Source organism: Camponotus vicinus, unplaced genomic scaffold (assembly GCF_025532165.1).
Source record: "Camponotus vicinus isolate PSW18456_S1 unplaced genomic scaffold, iyCamVici1.0 SCAF_13, whole genome shotgun sequence".
In the NCBI taxonomy this organism is placed as follows: Eukaryota; Metazoa; Arthropoda; class Insecta; order Hymenoptera; family Formicidae; genus Camponotus; species Camponotus vicinus.
The window spans coordinates 7,877,542-7,897,616 of NW_028141949.1; the positions used below are offsets into that span (position 1 = coordinate 7,877,542).

At 32.2% G+C, this 20,075-nt stretch overlaps 2 protein-coding genes and 1 pseudogene across 7 annotated transcripts in view; 2 read left to right on the plus strand and 1 right to left on the minus strand.

The window, feature by feature from the left end:
• The window catches only part of LOC145964077 (F-box only protein 21-like), a 365,010-nt pseudogene that overhangs the window by 131,629 nt on the left and 213,306 nt on the right, over window positions 1–20,075 (plus strand). The window lies entirely within an intron of this gene.
• On the plus strand, window positions 41–19,779 carry LOC145964043 (FIGNL1-interacting regulator of recombination and mitosis). 3 transcript variants are annotated; one of them, XM_083086407.1, is made up of 15 exons: window positions 46–434; window positions 5,255–5,527; window positions 13,141–13,266; window positions 13,768–13,914; window positions 14,089–14,309; window positions 14,780–14,934; window positions 15,367–15,551; window positions 16,304–16,449; window positions 16,682–16,778; window positions 17,036–17,207; window positions 17,389–17,617; window positions 17,830–18,160; window positions 18,287–18,487; window positions 18,575–18,982; window positions 19,428–19,779. In XM_083086407.1, exons 3-15 carry the CDS (start codon window positions 13,159–13,161, stop codon window positions 19,632–19,634), a joined length of 2,607 nt encoding a protein of 868 aa, XP_082942533.1. In that variant the 5' UTR covers window positions 46–434; window positions 5,255–5,527; window positions 13,141–13,158; the 3' UTR covers window positions 19,635–19,779. The 3 variants fall into 3 exon arrangements, with proteins under 3 accessions (XP_082942531.1, XP_082942533.1, XP_082942532.1); XM_083086405.1 differs by lacking the exon at window positions 5,255–5,527 and having other exon boundaries at window positions 41–434; window positions 13,146–13,266; XM_083086406.1 differs by lacking the exon at window positions 5,255–5,527 and having other exon boundaries at window positions 47–434.
• On the minus strand, window positions 3,296–11,388 carry LOC145964044 (uncharacterized). Of its 3 annotated transcripts, none has more exons than XM_083086410.1 (10): window positions 11,025–11,388; window positions 10,062–10,454; window positions 9,491–9,779; window positions 8,131–8,655; window positions 7,167–7,733; window positions 6,624–6,936; window positions 5,271–5,607; window positions 4,323–4,443; window positions 4,048–4,208; window positions 3,296–3,606 (listed from the first exon to the last, which is right to left on the minus strand). In XM_083086410.1, the coding sequence occupies exons 3-10, from the start codon at window positions 9,671–9,673 to the stop codon at window positions 3,543–3,545; spliced, it is 2,271 nt and encodes a 756-aa protein (XP_082942536.1). In that variant the 5' UTR covers window positions 9,674–9,779; window positions 10,062–10,454; window positions 11,025–11,388; the 3' UTR covers window positions 3,296–3,542. The 3 variants fall into 3 exon arrangements, with proteins under 3 accessions (XP_082942536.1, XP_082942534.1, XP_082942535.1); XM_083086408.1 differs by having other exon boundaries at window positions 11,002–11,388; XM_083086409.1 differs by having other exon boundaries at window positions 9,491–9,794; window positions 11,002–11,388.

Genomic DNA, 20,075 nt, shown 5'->3' on the forward strand with positions numbered 1-20,075 from the left:
CCAATCGGTAATCACGATGACATAAGCACAGCTGACACCTTCGTATGCGCATCTACGTTCGCGCAGGTGCATGGCGATTGGGCAATTCGTACTTTGACTTTGAACTTTGCTTAGGAAAAGAGTGATAATTGCATCCCGATGTAAGGGCAGAAATTTTTTATATCTACGTTCATTGTGAAACGAGGATATTAACGATATCATATTCGCAACTTTACATCGAGTTTGTTGCCATTCATGGACGGGAGCAAAGGCAACGTGTTATAGTGCGTGTCCTTGGTTCCAATTTTTGTGCGTGTTGATCTAACAATATAATAAGATCAAAGAAATCAATTGATGGCCGTACGGTTGATTCTACCTTATCCTCTAGTCCGAAACAAGAAGAAAAAAAATAACTTTATAGCAAGGAAAGGAAGTTCAAAATTCGCTTTTAATCGGTGAGCATTGATTGTTTTTGACATTCATTTTGCGTTAATTATAGCGATCTTGTGTCTTAAGTACTACACTTTTCGTTCTTTGAATTTAATTGCATATATGTATTCATGTATGTTTGTGTGTGTATATTTGTTTATATACTTACAAGAGAAAATATTCCCATATTTCAAAATAATCAAAATTTTGTATGAAACGATAGATTTTGTTCTTTTGCACCTCCTGTATTTTTCTCATTTCTTTCTCTCTTTTTTTCTAATAGCTAAATACATATTTATCTTATTATTAATACATAATGTGCACAATTAAAAGAACAGATAATTTCTTTGACTTTATGTGTAATACACATTGCTATATTTTTATATATTAAAAGTATTTTAATACTATTTGGAATAGTTTAAAAATAATTCAAAGAGAAAGAAAAGAGAGAGAGAGAGAAAATAGTAAGAAAAAGATTATGCAACTTCATGGAAAACTTAATAGGAATGATTTAATATCAAATAATTCCAGTACGCCTATTTTTTTATCATTATTTTTTGAATATGTAATTTCTTATAATTATTAATTATTATTATTAAGACATCACTTATTCGATTTTAATAATAATTTATAGTCTATCTGATTATTCCAGTTATTTTAATTTTATGTGTAATTTCTATACACATTTTTTTAATCGTAAAAGTATAATTAATTTACAATTAATAAATTATATATAACAATTATAATGTATGTTAATAATGTATGTTATTATAATGTATGTTGTGATGATATATTCAATTTATTTATTATAATTTTAACAAAATTATATAACATCCAAATAACAATTTTCTATATGTAAATTATATATAAAAATTAGTAAAATATTTTTCTTAAATTATCTTAATATCGCTAGTAGAATAATCAAAGGATCATTAGAAAATATAATCGACCAAAACTAGCCAAAATTCTTGTTTATTTATTAAAAATTACGACGTTTCGACCATATGGTTGTGGTCCTTTTCAAGTATACACTGGAATAATGAAATTGATAATTAGATTTTTGACGGTTTGAATAAAAACAGCAATAGACATGAATTGACTGTGAACAATTTGAGTACATACGGTTCAGATAAAAGAGTATAACAATGTAAATCTTAATTTTGTAAACTCAACATATCACAGTTAGAAGATCATTAACGTCTTGCCACATTTGAAAAAGAGAGATAAAACGTTGTGTCAGTGTGAGACTTCGTCAAAAACTGAATATGTTAAATCAAAAAATAATAAACTACACGACCTTTATTATTTTGTCGTAGATGTTGTTTAAGCTATCCATGTCCTTCTGTAGGTTGATTGAATTATTGAATTTTTTAATATAAAACATTTTAGCAATTTCTTTCTTTCGCACGTATTTCCCATTGTGTAATATATTAGATTTCGTCCAGTCAAATTCGTGTCCTGATTCTAATTTATGTTTACTTATAACGGAATGATTCGTTTCATGCAATTTTATATTACTAGAATGCTCTTTCACTCGAGTACGTAAATGCCTTTTTGTTTGCCCAATATATGACACATTACAATTTTTGCAATTTAATTGATATACATTTGTTTTATCGTTATTATGTAAAATATCCTTGCCACGTTTTATTAAGGTATTTAGTTTTTTTGTTATTTTATAGACGACGTTAAAGCCACTGCCTCGCAACAAACGGCACAAGTCATGACTCACATCTTTAACGTATGGTAATGAAATAAAAGATGTCCTGTCGAAGTGTATAAGATTTGCGTCAACGTTCTTGTTCTTGTAAACCACCATTCCAACCACCCGTTGAAATATAAAATTAATACTATTTATAATTTGGTTGACCATGCAATTTTATTATCTAATGACAGTTTCCAACAAAAAAACATTGAGTTAGTACATGATATTTGACTCAATAACTGTTTCCCTGAACATATCATAAAACGACACATACAAAAAAGAATTAATTTTTTAAATAAGCGTGACCACAACAAGAACGTTGACGCAAATCTTATACATTTCAACAGGACATCTTTTATTTCATTACCATACGTTAAAGATGTGAGTCATGACTTGTGCCGTTTGTTGCGAGGCAGTGGCTTTAACGTCGTCTATAAAATAACAAAAAAACTAAATATCTTAATAAAACGTGGCAAGGATATTTTACATAATAACGATAAAACAAATGTATATCAATTAAATTGCAAAAATTGTAATGTGTCATATATTGGGCAAACAAAAAGGCATTTACGTACTCGAGTGAAAGAGCATTCTAGTAATATAAAATTGCATGAAACGAATCATTTCGTTATAAGTAAACATAAATTAGAATCAGGACACGAATTTGACTGGACGAAATCTAATATATTACACAATGGGAAATACGTGCGAAAGAAAGAAATTGCTGAAATGTTTTATATTAAAAAATTCAATAATTCAATCAACCTACAGAAGGACACGGATAGCTTAAACAACATCTACGACAAAATAATAAAGGTCGTGTAGTTTATTATTTTTTGATTTAACATATTCAGTTTTTGACGAAGTCTCACACTGACACAACGTTTTATCTCTCTTTTTCAAATGTGGCAAGACGTTAATGATCTTCTAACTGTGATATGTTGAGTTTACAAAATTAAGATTTACATTGTTATACTCTTTTATCTGAACCGTATGTACTCAAATTGTTCACAGTCAATTCATGTCTATTGCTGTTTTTATTCAAACCGTCAAAAATCTAATTATCAATTTCATTATTCCAGTGTATACTTGAAAAGGACCACAACCATATGGTCGAAACGTCGTAATTTTTAATAAATAAACAAGAATTTTGGCTAGTTTGATCGATTATATATATTTTTTAATGATCCTTTAGTAAAATATAATTAAGAATTAATAAATTATATATATACAAGTTATAATTTATTAATTATAATTAATATAAATTACACTTATATAAATTATATAGGTTTTTTCTAGTAATATTACGTTTTGTTTCTATCGTCTCCGGATAACTGACTGATTCAAGAAAGTAAAAATAATCTCGGTTATATATAATTAAAAAAGTATCTAAACATTATAACAAAACAATCTCATGTTTTTACTAATTTTATTGTAAATCTTGTGAATATTCTTTTTGTCGTAATCGATATTCCGTTGGTGTCAGCATACCTCTGAAAAATATTTTCCCAATTATTTATAAGTGCCCATAGATTACAAAAGTTTAATAAATTGATATCAAAATGTGATAGTTTACAATTTTCTGAATTTATTATTTGCATTTTATTCTATATTTGAATTAAATAAATTGTATTTTGACTCAAATGATAATAATTAAAAATTAAATCGATATTTATCTATATTTATCTATATTTGAAGTTTGAATCATTCTATATTATTGAAATATTTTTGAAATTTCTAAGTATCTCTCTCTTTAAATAAATCTTAAATAAATTTCTTATTATTCCTTATTCTTTTATTTTGATTATTGTTATATAAAAAATTATAATATAAAAGTGATATATTATACTATTTATTATTAATTATTTAAAATTTATATTTTTAATTAATTGAAATTTATTACATTTTTAATCCGATTGATAATTATCCATTACCTTAAAACAGTGTCGAAAGACACGCACACTCCCTTATCGCACATTCGTCTGTAGAGATGCCAGCATTCTTTTTCCTTTGTCGTTTGAAAGTGCGGCTCCGAAGGCATCATCTCTCGCGGTGTTTCTTTCGCCGGCAATGTTTCTTTAGAAAAGTGTTCAACCTGGTATATTCGCATAATAATAATATAATAGTATTAATAATATTATAGTATTAGTAATATAAAATAATATTATATTAAATTCGCTTTAATTTGATAGGGAATTAACTCCTTTACCTTTGAAAGCGGAATATCAATTGGCGGAATTGGAACCGCGACGAGATCAATTCGCGACATCGCGAGACAGGACCTCTGCTCTTTCGTTTCCATCGGTACATTATTCGTCGATTCCGTTATTCTGCGAACATCGAAATAAATTTCTTTTTTAGGTTTACCCAAGATATCAAAGCAATCAAAACATATTAATCGTATCAAAAAGGATCCACCAAGCTTCGCTTAAAAGAATTCCTGATATCAAGATTGTTCAAGTTGATTGTCGATGAAAATAGAACAAATTTGTATCTAGCAAAAACGAAGAAAGAGTCTTAGACTCGTAAAATTTGCAAACTTTAGTTGGTTCAGTCTTCTAATTTTATATAAGCGAGCAATGTATACGCGTTCGCGCGGAAGACATCAAATATGATGATCGAAGTTTGACGGAGGCACCAATCGAAGGACGTACCACCATCCACGGGATGCAAACATTCACGGCCGTACCAGTCCGTTACAAACCAACCTTCTTCTCTCCCTCTCCCATTACCCGTTACATCACGTTATCCACTTTATTTTTTCCACGTCAATATCATAAATCGTCGGCCAATCGAACTTTTTCTCCCTCCTCCTCCTCCCCCAACGCTTTGTATACAGATTAAGATACGACAGTGGGACTTGACTACACCACTCGCGCCAATCGATCATCTACTTCACTTGCTTTCGCTATTTCTCTTCTAGAGAGCTTCTAGAGAGCTTCTATTATTCTGCAGCATTGTGTAATACTTTCGTTGTCGAGAGAATAACTCCTAGAGTAGTAGAGTTTCCGTCATCAATAAATTAAATAATTACCAACTAATGAACCCCGACTTAAAATAACGTAATTCAAAATGATTCGAATATATTACACAATCACTAGTCGTAGAAAGTTTTATTATATTATGATTATTTTATTTTAGAATTAGCCTCGCTCACGTCGGACGACTCGGAATACTCCGTGTTCGCAGCAGCTTCCGTTTCTTGTCGTGCAGATCGCCGATCGGCACCGCCAGACATCTCTTCTCGCGATCGGTCAATGGTGCCTCTGGCACCGCTTTCTCGGCATCCTGCGAAATTAAGAGCGCGGGAACGGCTGTCAGCGTCGGCGACGCGACGACATCGTCGACGGCTAAATCCTGTTCCGATGAATCCTTGCAGCCGGTTCCGTGCGCGACGTTAAGAGCGAAGCCGAAGTAAGAAGGTTGAACATTATTGGCGACCCGCTTCTCGTCCTTCGTCGGCTCCTCGTCAAAGGAGTCTCTCTGAAAGGAGACTATCCATGCGATTTAATACAAGAAAGTCATCAATTCCTAGACTGTAAATTGGAATTTTTTGGGAGAATAATTTTCAGAGAATTTACTTGATTCATCAAAATTTAATTGTGACAAATAATATTTAACATAGATAATTTCTCTCTTTTTTCTCTCCTGCGAAAGTGAATCAATGATGAACGATATTCGTCAATGGGGTAGAATCAGGTTATTCGGCTATTGTAAAAAGCCTAAATTCGATTGTACGCGGTAGTCTATTAATCCCAACAAAATCAATCACGATATCTCCACGATGCACCGCATTAACCGCACGACCGCATTTAGGGTGAGTCGTTATTAATAATAGAAATTGTGAGGTAAATTGAGATAATTTTTTTATTAACAAGATTTCACGGAGATCGATTTCGAAAGATGGAAAGATTAATGATATATCTTTGTTATTTTTTTAAAGCTTTTACTTAAGTCTTTTTTAACTAATTTTTATATATAATTATCTTGCGCTGCATAAATGATAGCAATAATAAAGTCACTCTAATTACAAAGCGAACGCGTATTGTGCAGAAAAGCTGGTGTCTGGGAATTCTAGCTATGTGCTGTTCGCGTGTCTCGTGTCTCTCTTAATTAGTCGGTTCAATTATAGTTCTACGCCTCTTCGCCTTGCTTGTTGCCGCACGCGTATACGTTATCGAATGTTATCTCAGCACGATCAGCTAAATAAATATAAATTTAAGAGGCTATGAAAACCCATTTTATTCGTGGCCCAATGATACAGATTTCTCAAAACGAAAAACCGTTTTTCAGAAGCCCAGAAGAGAAAAACTTGACAAAAGTTCAGATTATTCCGTATTTTACAAACACATAAAAAAAATTCATTATTTAATTAATCGAAATTTTTATATAAAATTTATTGTATTTATTTATTTGCTAAGAATTTACATTTACATAATTTATATAAAATGCTTAATTTATGTAAAAATATTTCAATTTATACAAAAAAATCAGATAAAAGGCATCATACCTGACTTGATAGGTTTCCTCAATATGGTGGGGTTGGGGTTGAGGGACGTTTTAATGATGGGGGTGGTGGGTAGCTTGCTGCGAAGCTCGTTGATGAGCTTATCGTCGCCTGGTGAGTTTTCCGCGTCGCTGTCGCTATCAGCCGAGCTGACCAACGACACCATGGTAATCACGTCGCTCGTTCTGGGATCCATGGAACTTTTTCCCCGTCCTCCGCGATCCTCGTCCTTGCCCGAAGCGAGAAGGCGCCTCTTCGCGCTCCTCGATCTCTTCTTCAGAGGCGCCGATCTTGTCGAGCGCTCGCCTCGCGATATCTAGAAGATGGTTCGTGCGATTCGTATCTTTATTCACTTATTTATTTTTATTTATACTCTTTATATTATCCTTTTCTCTTATATATATTTACATAATTTTTATATCGAATATAATTTGTATAATTTATATCCTCTTGATTATATGTGATGCGTAAAGTAATAAATAGATCTCCTAAATTTTTAAATACACTTTTCAGGACTTTAAGGAAAATTCGGGCAATCCTTCCTACCTTCGTCGAAGCTTCCTCGAGTTTCTCCACAGCGTCTTTTTCATCCTGCATTTTTCCGCAAATGGCCGACTTGTCTTCGGCGAGACCAGGCGCGTCGATCACGATATTTACTTGAACGCGCGTCCCAGATGCGGCATTTCTTCTTTGCGGAGGCGCGGAATTCGTCCTCCTCGTCTTCTCCAAGCTCGTCGTGGACGAACTTCTGGCGAGGACGATGTTCCTGTCGACCGGCGATCTCGTCGCGGCCGAGGCGCATCTGATCTCGATCGATTTCGCCGATGCGATCTTATCCTTCGCTTCCGTGATCTCCTTCGGAGTTTTCTCTGTCATCGGTATCAGAAAGGCACGATTGGTACCGTTCTGAAAACTCGCGCGCTTCTGCTTCGCCGACGAGAAATTGTCGTTGGTCTTCGCTGTTTCCGCGTTTTCCAGTTTTAGGGACGGGAAGGTAACTGAAGGATGTGACTGATTGCTTGCAGAAAGATGAAGATTCGTGCAATCGATGTTTATCCTCGTCTTCTTTTTTCTCTCATCGACGTCCGAATTAATTTGCGTGTTTGTCATTTTCTGAAAAGATCGATAATATTCTCCGATTAATTTTTTAAATAGAAAATAATGATATTTATATTTATCTTTGAAAAGAAATCTACATATTATAATGTAAAGATAATTATAAAAATTAGATTCTTTTATTTAAAAAAAATTGTAGAAAAATCCTATCATATTTTTCATATTTTATGGAAGAAGAATTTTTTTGTACATTTCAAAATTTAATAAATTTATGAAAAGACCAAAAATATGTTATGCTATATTAAATTTATAGAATTTCACTAACTGTGTGTATATACTCAAAATAATGAAGAAATGAAACAAAATTGATATCATTAATCGTAGAAATTAAGTAATTATATTGTTTATATATTAATAATTATTGAACGATATAATTACTTATCTAGATACATACCTCGTTCTCCGTTTCCTTTTTTTCCACACTCTTCGTCACATTTTCATCTTTGTTTGTCAAGTTGTTTTCCATAATCCCAGAGGTAATCTCCAGCTTCCCCTCGCGTTCTCTCTCATCTTCGTGATCGATTTTACGCGTTTTCTTTCCTCGATCTCCTAAATTGCCAGATATTTTCAGATTTCGCGGGCTCCTTTCTTCATCTTGCATAAGATCAGCCTCCTCTCTGGAGAGCGGAGTTGGCGGAGTGGACATTGACAATCCAGATTCGCAGCGCTCCTCTACGGCCACGTTATGCGCCAAGAAAATGTCAATGTTCGCTTTGTTCTGCTCGCGATGCTTCCACGCGAGCCGCAGCCTCTCGGCCAGCTCCTGCCGCGAGTAGAGAATCGACGCCTTCTCCGTGGCATAAGACCTGCTAGATCGGCCTGTAGTTGGTCTAGATCGGCTCGGGATCTGCCGAGCCACCACCTCCACCTGGGCCAGACCATCACACCCGCGACGATCGTCGCCCCAGGCGACTCGTACCTGCCAATTATAATAGATACAGATATACAGGGTGTCCCAGACCACCCGTACACTCCTTTTAAAATGAAAATAAATGGCTTTTATCAAAAATCGCGAACAATTTTTAAGTAAATCGGGTACGCTCTATCAAATGGTGATATTTTCAATTTTTGATTCCGACCGGAAATACGCCATCCGGATCGGAAGTTGAATTTTTTTAGGGGAACATGGGACTTTTTATTACAGATTCGAATTGTACGTGAAAAAATAAGAAACTTTTGTATTAAACGTTTTTGCTAAAAGTGCCTCTGTCAATCTTAAAATTGACCTTGAAAGTAACCATGACGAAATAATGAACTTCAATTTTAAGATTGATATCATTAAATGATATCTAAAAAAATTCAACTTCCGATCCGGATGGCGTATTTCCGGTCGGAATCAAAAGTTGAAAATATCATCATTTGATAGAGCGTGCCCGATTTACTTAAAAATTGTTCGCGATTTTTTATAAAAGCCATTTATTTTCATTTTAAAAGGGGTGTATGGGTGGTCTGGGACATCCTGTATACCCAGCAAACACCAAGTAACTTTTATATAATTGTTAGTTGTAATTTCCTATTCAACAATATAACTGTTACATGTTATATAACTGTTACATAATATGTAATAGTAATATTGTTGAGTGGGAAATTGCAACTAACAGTTATATAACTGTTATTTGGTGTTTGCTGGGTAGTAATAATGTAAGATTATAAGTAATAAAGTATATTGAGAGATAATATACAGGACATTGTAATTTTTCAGAATGGTGAAATGATAACATTCTAACGATTAAGAGATTCCTCAACAATCGCACCTTGGGCTTGTCCGTCGCATTTGTGGCTAGTCTATCGCGCGCGATCGGATTCGCGTAGATCTGCAAGGATTTGCTACAATCATCCTCCGCCGATTTCTGTCGTCTAATGTGCTGCCGACGCGGCGCAGGTTGCTGCAACGACAGTTGTCTGACGGGTCTCGTCGCTCTTTTACCGCTAGACATTTCCGAGCAATCATCAGTGCATCTTCTCAACAGAATTGCCAGAATCGCTCTTCAAGTAGAACTTATCGATTGATTGATTGATTTAGTTGGTATATCGTTTCCTCATCTATAATATAAATTGCTTTCACTTCACTAAAGAAAAAAGTGGTACTACCTGCCAATAGCATTACTAAATTAAATGTATCATCTGAAGAATAGCAAACGCAGCTCTAAAGTATTTTTAAGAGGGAAAGGATCATGAAAACTATAAGCCTTACGTGTGTCTATCAAATCCTAAGGATTTGTAGCTTAAAAAGGTAGGCGCAAATTTGCCAAACTATGAAACTACTAATCCTACGCGTGAAAATTCGTGCCAACGGTTTTCACAAATGCGTATAAATATACTTACTTAGTTTTTGCAAACATATACTTGAAGAGCTCTCTTTATTCTTTTTTCGATCCTCGAGCGAAGAGCGCACCGAGGAACGTTGTCGACGCCGCGACCGGGCGCCGACTGACTGACTACCTTCATCCATTGCCATCACCCTCCACCCACCCTCCGATGTGTACCAAATCCAAGCCCGGTTCACCACCACGCCTGTCAAGCACAGATGTATCGCTATCCCCGTCCCTTTCTTTCTCTGTCTACTTTGAACGGCGGCCAACACACTAATACTACGATTGTACTAGTACCATTAACCCCCGTCATTACGATCACTGTCAGCGCTGCCAGGGTGGTCGAACTCCTCGCTGACTTCGTACACGCTGCTCTCGAGGCCACGATGATATAACATCATGATATCTGCATATATATGAAATGTCTTAATTTGTGTAGTCGAAATATTTTCCTTGTTTTTTAATGACACGGAAAAATAAGCAAAAGAATTACTTGCTTAATATCCTTAGAAGGGATTTTATTTATTTGGGGTGGAATTTATTTTATTAATTATATCATTTTTTGGATTAAATTTTTATTTGTGTTACTGCACGCTATTAACGAGAGTTATATCATTATTATTAATGAGAGTTATTTTATTAAAAAATACGTGAATAACTTTTAAATTTTAAAGAAAGAATGTATGATTAAAAAAAAAGCTTTACATGATCATGATATGTATTTATTTTCCTCAAGCGAATAATTATCTTCTTGTATTTTTCCGCATTATTAAAGTAAGAAATGGGAGATAATTGAAGGAAATTTAAATGTAGATAATTCTTTCGTCAATAGGAAACTTTAATCTTCTGCATTATGTTATTTATAATATTCTCCATTGTAGATTTTTATTTCGTTATTTATTGCTTTATTCGAATATAATGTTTGGATATTATATGAACTTAATAAATCATACTTTTCCGATAGATATCAAAGTACCGAAACGTCGATATTGCAATCAGTAGTCAGTGCCGCTTTTAGTGGCTCGAATTCGTAATTCAGGGACGAAAAATTAGCATCTCTCGATCGAAAATCACGTCGCTCAAATCCATCCTCCGTGACTCAGCCTGGTACACGTCGCTCGCGTGGTCACGTGTCGGAACCACCCTCTCTTAACCCCTTTACCACCCTCTGTCCTTACTACAACCCAGCGACCACGTGCTGTTGTTTGGAGTCGTCGAAATCACCGTTCGCGCGACTCCGTATATCGAATTCGAGAACCGCCGGCACAGGCAGCCAGTCACTGCCGGTATTATTGATCAAAACTCTGCCCATCATCTGACAGCTTGTTGTCCGCAGTTGCCATGGCAAGTCGACGGCTCGATCATTCCAATTCCTGGCCGGGATCGGCTTCTTTTCTCACTCGTTTACCCTCCAACTACTCGACACCCCGCGATTATCTCTCCCTTCCCTTCTCTCTCTCTCTTCTGATCGGAATTCTTCCTGTTTACGGCCTTATTGCATCGACAAAAAGAGCCAGCTAAGCGTCCAGGGAGTCTCCTCCTTATTAGTTTTTGTAAATATGCGTTAAACTTTCTAAAGTCATTTCTCTCTTTTTTTTTATTCATTCATAAAATCCTTTTTTCTTGATTCATAGAAGCCTTTTCAACTAATCTCAGTTCGATTTTCGTTTATTCTATTAACATTGATCGCATAATATTGATCCCAATACCTTCATTTTAATTATTTTTATCTTCAATTTTATGCGCATTATCGAAAAAATTGCAATCTGATGAACGTATAAAAATATTTGTATAATAATTAAAAGAGGAAATGTTTAAAAGAGGAAATGTTGAAGAGGAACTTCAATAGATTGACTTTGCATCGACTCGATCGGTTAAATCCTCTTGAGAAGTGGGTTACAATCTCGGTTGTCGGCGATAGCGCAGAAATTGCAGACAGAAAGTTTTGGCAAATCGGCGATTAGAGAGGCTGCCTTAATTGACGTCCTTATCAGCAAACTTCGGCAACCTCGAGCATTGCCAAGAAATTTTCGATTTGCTCCGCTTTTACCTATTATTCGCGATCGGGAGGGGGGAGGTCTGATTACAATCCCCCCCCCCCTGTTGATCGATCTTCACATTGGAGCTGTTATGAAAATACGCTACTGGCGAATAGTTCGAACTATTTCGCCGCGTATTTTATTTCGAGCGTATTTTATTTTTATTATAACACTTAATCAATAAATTGAATCAATAAATTGTATTTAAATCTCTTTAATAGTAGTTTAAGTATCGCTAATTAAGTTTGTCAAGTATAAAATACTTGAAAATAATAGGAGAGATACTTGGAATAATAGAATAGAAAAGACTTATTAAATGTAAAAAGTTATTAGTTTAATAGTTTTTCTGAGGCATTTACACGTTAACCAGTTCACTGGTACACCCGAAATCAACGTTTTGTGCCAAAACTGGTGAGAGCAAATAAATTCGTATTTTACATGAAAGTTTATCTATAAGGGGTTTTTCGCTGGTGACGAATCAAGGGTCGAAATTTCAAAATTCAAAATGGCGAATCCAATATGGCGGACTAATTTTATTTCATTATGGAGAAGATCAAATTCGATATGTTCGCGTTTTTCGAGTCTCTTATGATGAATGTATAGACAAAATTGCAAAATTTAAACTGGCAGATCCAATATGGCGGTTTCTAGTGATTAACTTTGATATTCCATTATGGAAATATATCACACTCGGTACGTTTTTGGTCGTAGATAACGGATTAGTTCAAGACATTCAAACTTGAACATTCGAATTTGAATCTTCTCTAATGGAATAACAAATATAATAATAGAATAACAAAATTAATTCACCATACTAAATCCGCCATTTTGAATTTTAAAATTTCGATCCCAAATTTGTCATCAGCGAGCCGAAAAATGTGGGTGTATCAAGTTTTATGCAAATCCGTTGAAAATTGGCAAAGTTATTCATAGTGGACATATATGGGCCATTACCAGTTGTGGCACTTTTTTTTTTGGCCATATATGGGCCGTTACCAGTGAACTGGTTAATCGATAATAAATATTTTATTAATAATTTGTTTTATATTCTAGAATAGGCTGTATAAGAAGATGTCATCTCCCAACCGTACAATCAACTTCAACGAAGCTTCAAGCTATCAGCTCGATGAGGATTTCTTCGAATTGGTTGATATAGATAGCCAAGTGTGCAAGTTACAAATATCCTTTTAATATACAAAATGATTAGGTGGAAATAGAATATCTAAGTAACTTTAAATTTAAAAAAACCGAAAGATATTAATGATATAATTTGTATAATTTTAAGAAGCTAATTACGTTGCAAGAAGTTCTCATGACACAAAATTAATCCGAAATAAAAAATGCAAGAAAAATAAAAATACATAAATTTATTTAGTTTTTATAAAAATGTATATATTTTTAAAAATACATACATTTATAAAAAATGCAAGAAAAATAAAAATACATCTTTTCATTTAAGGAAAAGCATGTTAATCTTGAAAAATATGAAAATAATAAATTTCTTGAAAAATAAGAAATTTTTTTCTATTATATTTTCTTTTTAAAATTATGCATATATAATTAATTAATATATCTCTTTATATAATCTTTTTTCTTTCTTCCACATTTCTTATGTAATCTTCTTTTGCGAATAATATTCCATCAAGATGATTAATCCTTAATGCTTTTTTCAATCGTTACGCGTTACTAGAAAACGAAGATCTTGCTCTTGATACGGAATGCTTGCTAGAAACATTGAAACAATGTCTCTCCAGATATACAATTGAATCGCTTGATGAGCAAGTTTTCAAAAAAATTCTGCCAAAAGCTCAACGCTTTCTATTACAGGTAATTTTATGAAAAATTAATATTATAACATACATACATATATTTTTAAAAAATTATATTCATGTATGTGTTGTATGTGTAAAATTATAATTATATTGCACATAAAATCTTATTTATAATCTGATCGTTTCATCTTTCATATTGAGATATTTTCGATTTTCTGTGATGCTAAAGATCGTAAGCTCCATAGACGACACAGTAACGAACGATGCGAGAATCGATGATCTGGATAATGTTACGCACAAACTACGTATCTGTGATGGCATGCTTGTCTTCTGGAAAAAATGCATAGAACATGTATCCACACTTGGAAAAGTTCGAGCTGCTTATGTCACATCGTTATGCGACATTTTACCTGAGACGATCAAAGTCGTTTTTGAGCATTGCAAAACCAGGTGTTTTTAATATAATAAACGATACACTCATTTTTATATAAATTAGAATAAATATTGTCGAGACACTGTTTGATTTCGATATAAATACGCAATTGCAAATAAATCTGCAATATAAATATTATTTTCTTTGATGATGGATATAATTATTTCATTATTAATTTTTCATATTATTATATTTGTATGGATATTATTTTTTTGTCATATATTAAATTTGTTTAATTTATTTCCATAATTTTACTATGATCATTTATTTTTATTATTTTTCATTATTATTATTATTTCATTTTTTCTAGAGAAATTTTCATTAATATCATATATACTGTTATGATATTTTGTTCCTTCTGTTATAATTTAAAAATTACTCGTGTAAAAAGTAAATAATTATTAGGAATTTTTGTGATTTTATATGACATAAATATATATATCGAATAATAAATAGAATAAAAAACATTGTTGAAAAATTATTATAGCCCAAAATATGGAGTATTATTGAGCGGTGCGATGCAAGAATTGAGAAATTTATTCACAAAAGGGGGCGCGATCTTTAAGCTGTTCTTTGCCACTTTGAACGGCGTAATCGTTTTCGACACGGATGTGCAATCGGAAACGGAGCTGTTGACGAAAGGTAAGAGCGATCCGTCCATTATGTCCTAACGACTCTTTAACCTGGGAATCTTTACTTTCGACCTTATCGCGAGCGTATTCATTCTTAAGGATTTTTTCAACTTAACTTAGAAAACAGAAAAAAAGACATGATAGACAAAAATTTACAGTGTATATGTGAAATAATTAAAACAGAGAGAGAGAGAGAGAGAGATTTTGAAAGGTTTTGCAAATTTCGAAAAATTATTTAGAAACGTATTATTTTATAAAAATATAAGATATATCACTCTTATTAAGCGCATTTTCCCGTAGATTCAAAATTCTAAGTCGATTTTCTTGTAAAATATATGATAAAATATTTTCTTTTTTTATTATGTATATATTAAAGAAAACTTTATTATATTAAATTTTAATGCATTTAATTAATTTCTCGTATTGTCATTGATTTTCTTAGTAATCGATGCATATGGTAACATCGCTTCTATTGCAAACGGGATGGATACCAAGACGTTTGTTGATTTATCCGAAGCATTCGCTAAGCTGGCGATCGTTTATCATGATGGTATTAAACCAAACAGCGTCATAATACATCTCGCTCAAATGGCGAAAGATATATCTTGTCTTTTGTCCACGATCAAGGTATATTAGCATGCAATTTTAATATATATGCTACATTATTTATTTTAGCGCAAATCTAGATAAAATATTTTTATATAATGCATTATAAATAATAATTTTAAATATTAATATAATAATATTCTACATTATATTTATTATATTAGCAATATTATATATATATTGATAATTATAATAATATTGTAATAAATAATTTAATAATATTGTATATACAGGGTGATTCTGAACAAACGTTTGTCTTTAAAATATCAAATTCTTGAATGAATTCTAAGACGATTTTCCCTTTTGCAAAATTTTGCCCGGAGCTTAGTTTTTAAACTATAAAGGAAACTACTTACGGAACGAGTACAAGAGGTAGGCAGAGACGGCGCGATATAGGCGATTACATGGGGCGCTCGCCGCGATCAGCTCATTGCTATACGCGATGAGTGTAGTAATCAGTGTGTGTGTGAGAATGTGCACGCACACACATACACATACACACACACTGATTGTTACACTCGCGTATAGCAATCAGCTGATCGCGGCGAGCGCCCCACGTAATCGCCTATATCGCGCCGTCCCTGCCTACCTCTTGTACTCGTTCCGTAATTAGTTAACTATTTTCCTTTATAGTTTAAAAACTAAGCTCCGGGCAAAATTTTGCAAGAGGAAAAATCGTCTTAGAATTCATTCAAGAATTTGATATTTTAAAGATAAACGTTTGTTCAGAATCACCCTATATATCAGTAGTAATTAGATATATTATATTGTAGGATGAAAAGGATAAGAACGCGGAACGAAGTATAATGGTTGCTATGCGTTTGCTGAAAATCCTCGAGAAATTAACAACTGTCTACAATGAACATCTTACATACGAAACGATGCCATATCTGCTGGAACTTTTGGCGTACATGCACGGGTAATCGACTTTTTATCAATCTCACACATATATTAATCTTTCGAAATAGAAATTATATTTTTGACTTTTATAAGAACTTTCGCTTATATGTATGTATTGCTTAAATTTATATGATATAGAATTATTATGCACATTATATGAATATTTTATATTTATATCATTAAACAATAGAATACGATATTATTATATACATATAAGAGGCTATAATATTATATAATTATTTTTGTTATAGATATTCATGCTTCGGTTTAACAAAAGGGGATGAAAGAATCTCGAACAATGCCACGACTTTCTTAAATATCATCTTTAAGCTCGATGATTTCAAGCAGGTGCATGAAAAATTCAAATCAAGAAAAGAAAATTCAATTCAAGAAAAGAAAATAAATCGCATTTATAATATTTTATCATTATTATAAGCAATTTTATTTCTTCGTAAAATAATAAATAATAAATTTATACACACAAAATAGCACAAAAAATATTCTTACATTATTACATTATATGAAAGAAAAAAGTGAGAAATACGCATATAAAAATTAGCACATTTTACAAAATTGTGTAAATTGCAATTGTTCATATGTTTTAGGTATATTTCCAGTATGGAAAGCAAATTGTCTCACATGATCAATATGTAAATTATTATTTATTGACAATAGCTATTATGAAAAAACTGAACAATATGCCATACGAGCATTATTGCAAATGGTTTTTAGATTCAGATTCGATCTTAGACGTTGCACTGACATACATAGAATATCGTAAGTGATAAAAAGTAAACACAATTTTAAGAATTCTATATAATTTAATTTTAAGGATTTATAAATTAAATACATATTATAAATATAAATTTAATAAAAAAGTTTTATAAATTTAAAATAATTTATCAATTAAATTATATTTATATTTTATAAAAGTTATAATAAGTTTTTTCTATTGTAGTTGGAGAAGAAATCTGCATTGGAGAGTTTAGATTATCAGGTACTGAGGAGATCGGTGGACCACGGTTGATCAGTGTGTATGAGGCAACTCTAATCTTTTTTTGCAATCTTATCAGCAAAATTCAATCAAAAGACTTTCACACACTCGAGACACTTTTGCTAAAGCATCTGTTGAGTGGTCACTTTTGGAGCTCTCTGTTAAGCTCGGATGTTTGGTGCCTCATTAGCAGGTGAATGACCGCGCTTGATCTTCATAAATATTAATATAGCATTAATATTAATGAAATTGATATTTTGATGAATAAAATAATAGTTAATGCACTTAATTAATATATTATTAATTAATTAATAAGAATTAATATACTTTTTATTGATTAATACATTATTTTTTATGATTTTTTATGATTACATTAATTAAAATATTAATTAAAATATGTTTAAGACTCGGGACTTCACAGCTGTGCGCCGATCATATCAAACATCTGTTCAAAGTGTCCGTCATTTTAATAGAAAGACATGATAGCATAGAAGCGATCATGCTAGATTACATGATTATCAGTCTATTTGAACTATTAAACGAAGACATGAAATTTTCTCTTCTCCGAAATCTTATCGAGAATCTGGATACAAATAATTACGCACCTATCGTGTATTTACTAGTAGGAAAAACTAAAGGTTTTCTTACGAAACAATTATCCCATAAACTCGGGGACTTGTCGAAGGCTTTTTTGGACCTGCAAGAACATCCTTCTACTCGAAATTGGAAACGACTTGTAAGATTTATCAATATCTTATATATTGCAAAAAAAATGCATAAATTTTCTTATTAATTTAAAACTTTGATCAATGTCAAAATATTGTTTAGAAAATTTTCAAACTTGAAAATCTCTTGTTTCCAGATACAATCCATATCAACAATAATAATGATAGATTACAGAGATAATAAGGACATTATTGAAATCTTAACTAAAATATGGTCTTTCGTGGAAAATGCGATTATCGTTTGCGAGGGCAAACAATTAAATATACTATTTGATTTGTTCGTTAGTTTGCTCGATGTCACTCATCTTGGAAGTTTTCAGGATAATACGTTTTGTTCGGTATAAATATGCTTTATTGTTATTTACTTATTTATTAAGTATAAAATTTTGTGGTTGTAAAAGTATTGAAAATATTTGATATTTTAGATTTTGAAGTCTATCGCGACCTCATGCATTTATCTGCCTCCTCCGGGCAAAATCAAAATCTGTCATTTTTTACGACGATGCATCGAGGATTTTGATCATTGCAGAGTGCAAAGCGTCGCACCTACTTTGATTGAGTTGTTCGTTCATCTGTTGGAACACGAAAACTCCTGGGTACGTCAGGAAGCTCTAGAGACCTTCGAATATATGGGACAAAAATGTTCGGAGCAACTAGTCGCTAAAGTAGCAAAGGCTCTGGCTAAGATGCCTAACATTAGCAGCATCATGCAAGCTTATTTGTCCTCGAAACCGTATTATTTCCTGGAAGGCTTCGCAAATATGCAAGACTATCTTAGATATTTAGTTACAGCTATCCAAAGTCGCGGCGAGCATACGTGCTACGAATACAATGTAAGGATGATTAAAGATACAATTTAAGAAATAAGAGATAATTATGTATTTCAGGAGAGTTATTTTAATTTTATGCACAACGGTAAATCCAACAATCTACAACATTCTATTTTTAATATACACTATTAAATTAAATTGATTTATCTATAAGTCATCTTTTTCAACGATTTTATATAAAAAAAAATTATAAAAAAATTGTATCGCTCAAGAATCTCTTATTTTTATACAAAATTATATTGATCAAGATCCAATGTTCCTCTTAGAACAAAATAATTTTGATTTAATAATGTTATATATCTTTTTTCTTTTTTTTTTTGAAGTATAAAACATAATTTACAAAAATTAAAATAAAACATCCTGTATACATAAGTAGTTAAGTACAAAGCATTATGACTTTATGGAAATAATAATTACAATAAATATATAATAAATTCATAAATTCAAGAAATCCGAGAGAGAGGAGAAGATACCAAGGCTAGAAAAAGACGAAACCTCATGCGATGTTATTATGCCGATATCAATACAACTGGACGAACGAGCGGAAGAATTGTGCAAAGGATTGACGAAAGTGTTGGAAGGTCAGGCCGTTATCAGTGATGCCGTCTGCAGGAAATTGATAACTATTCTAGAAAAAATTCTTCGAACGAAATGAAATTTCACAGAACTGATATTTTATTTATTCTATGTGATAGATAATCTACTAGTGATAAAGATGAGGATGAGATTAATTTATCGGAAATAGTAATGATTGTAGCAATTGAAAAAAAGAAAAAATTAATAAAAGATAAATTGGAAAAGATTACTTTATAAAATATATAATAAAATAATTTGAAAAATTTATAATAACTAAAACGAAATTTATAATATTTATAACATTATTTTAAAAATATTTTATTGAAAATGAACAGTAATAATTTAAAAATAAGAAGTAAGTATAAAAATTATGAAATATAAAATCCAGAAAAGAAATAATTAAAAAATAAATAGGAAAGAAAGAGAGCTTTTAAAATTTTTTAATTGTCAACAAGTAAAGCCTTAAGCTTTCTGTCAATACTAGATATTGCATAAGATTGTATCTGCTAAGATTAAGATC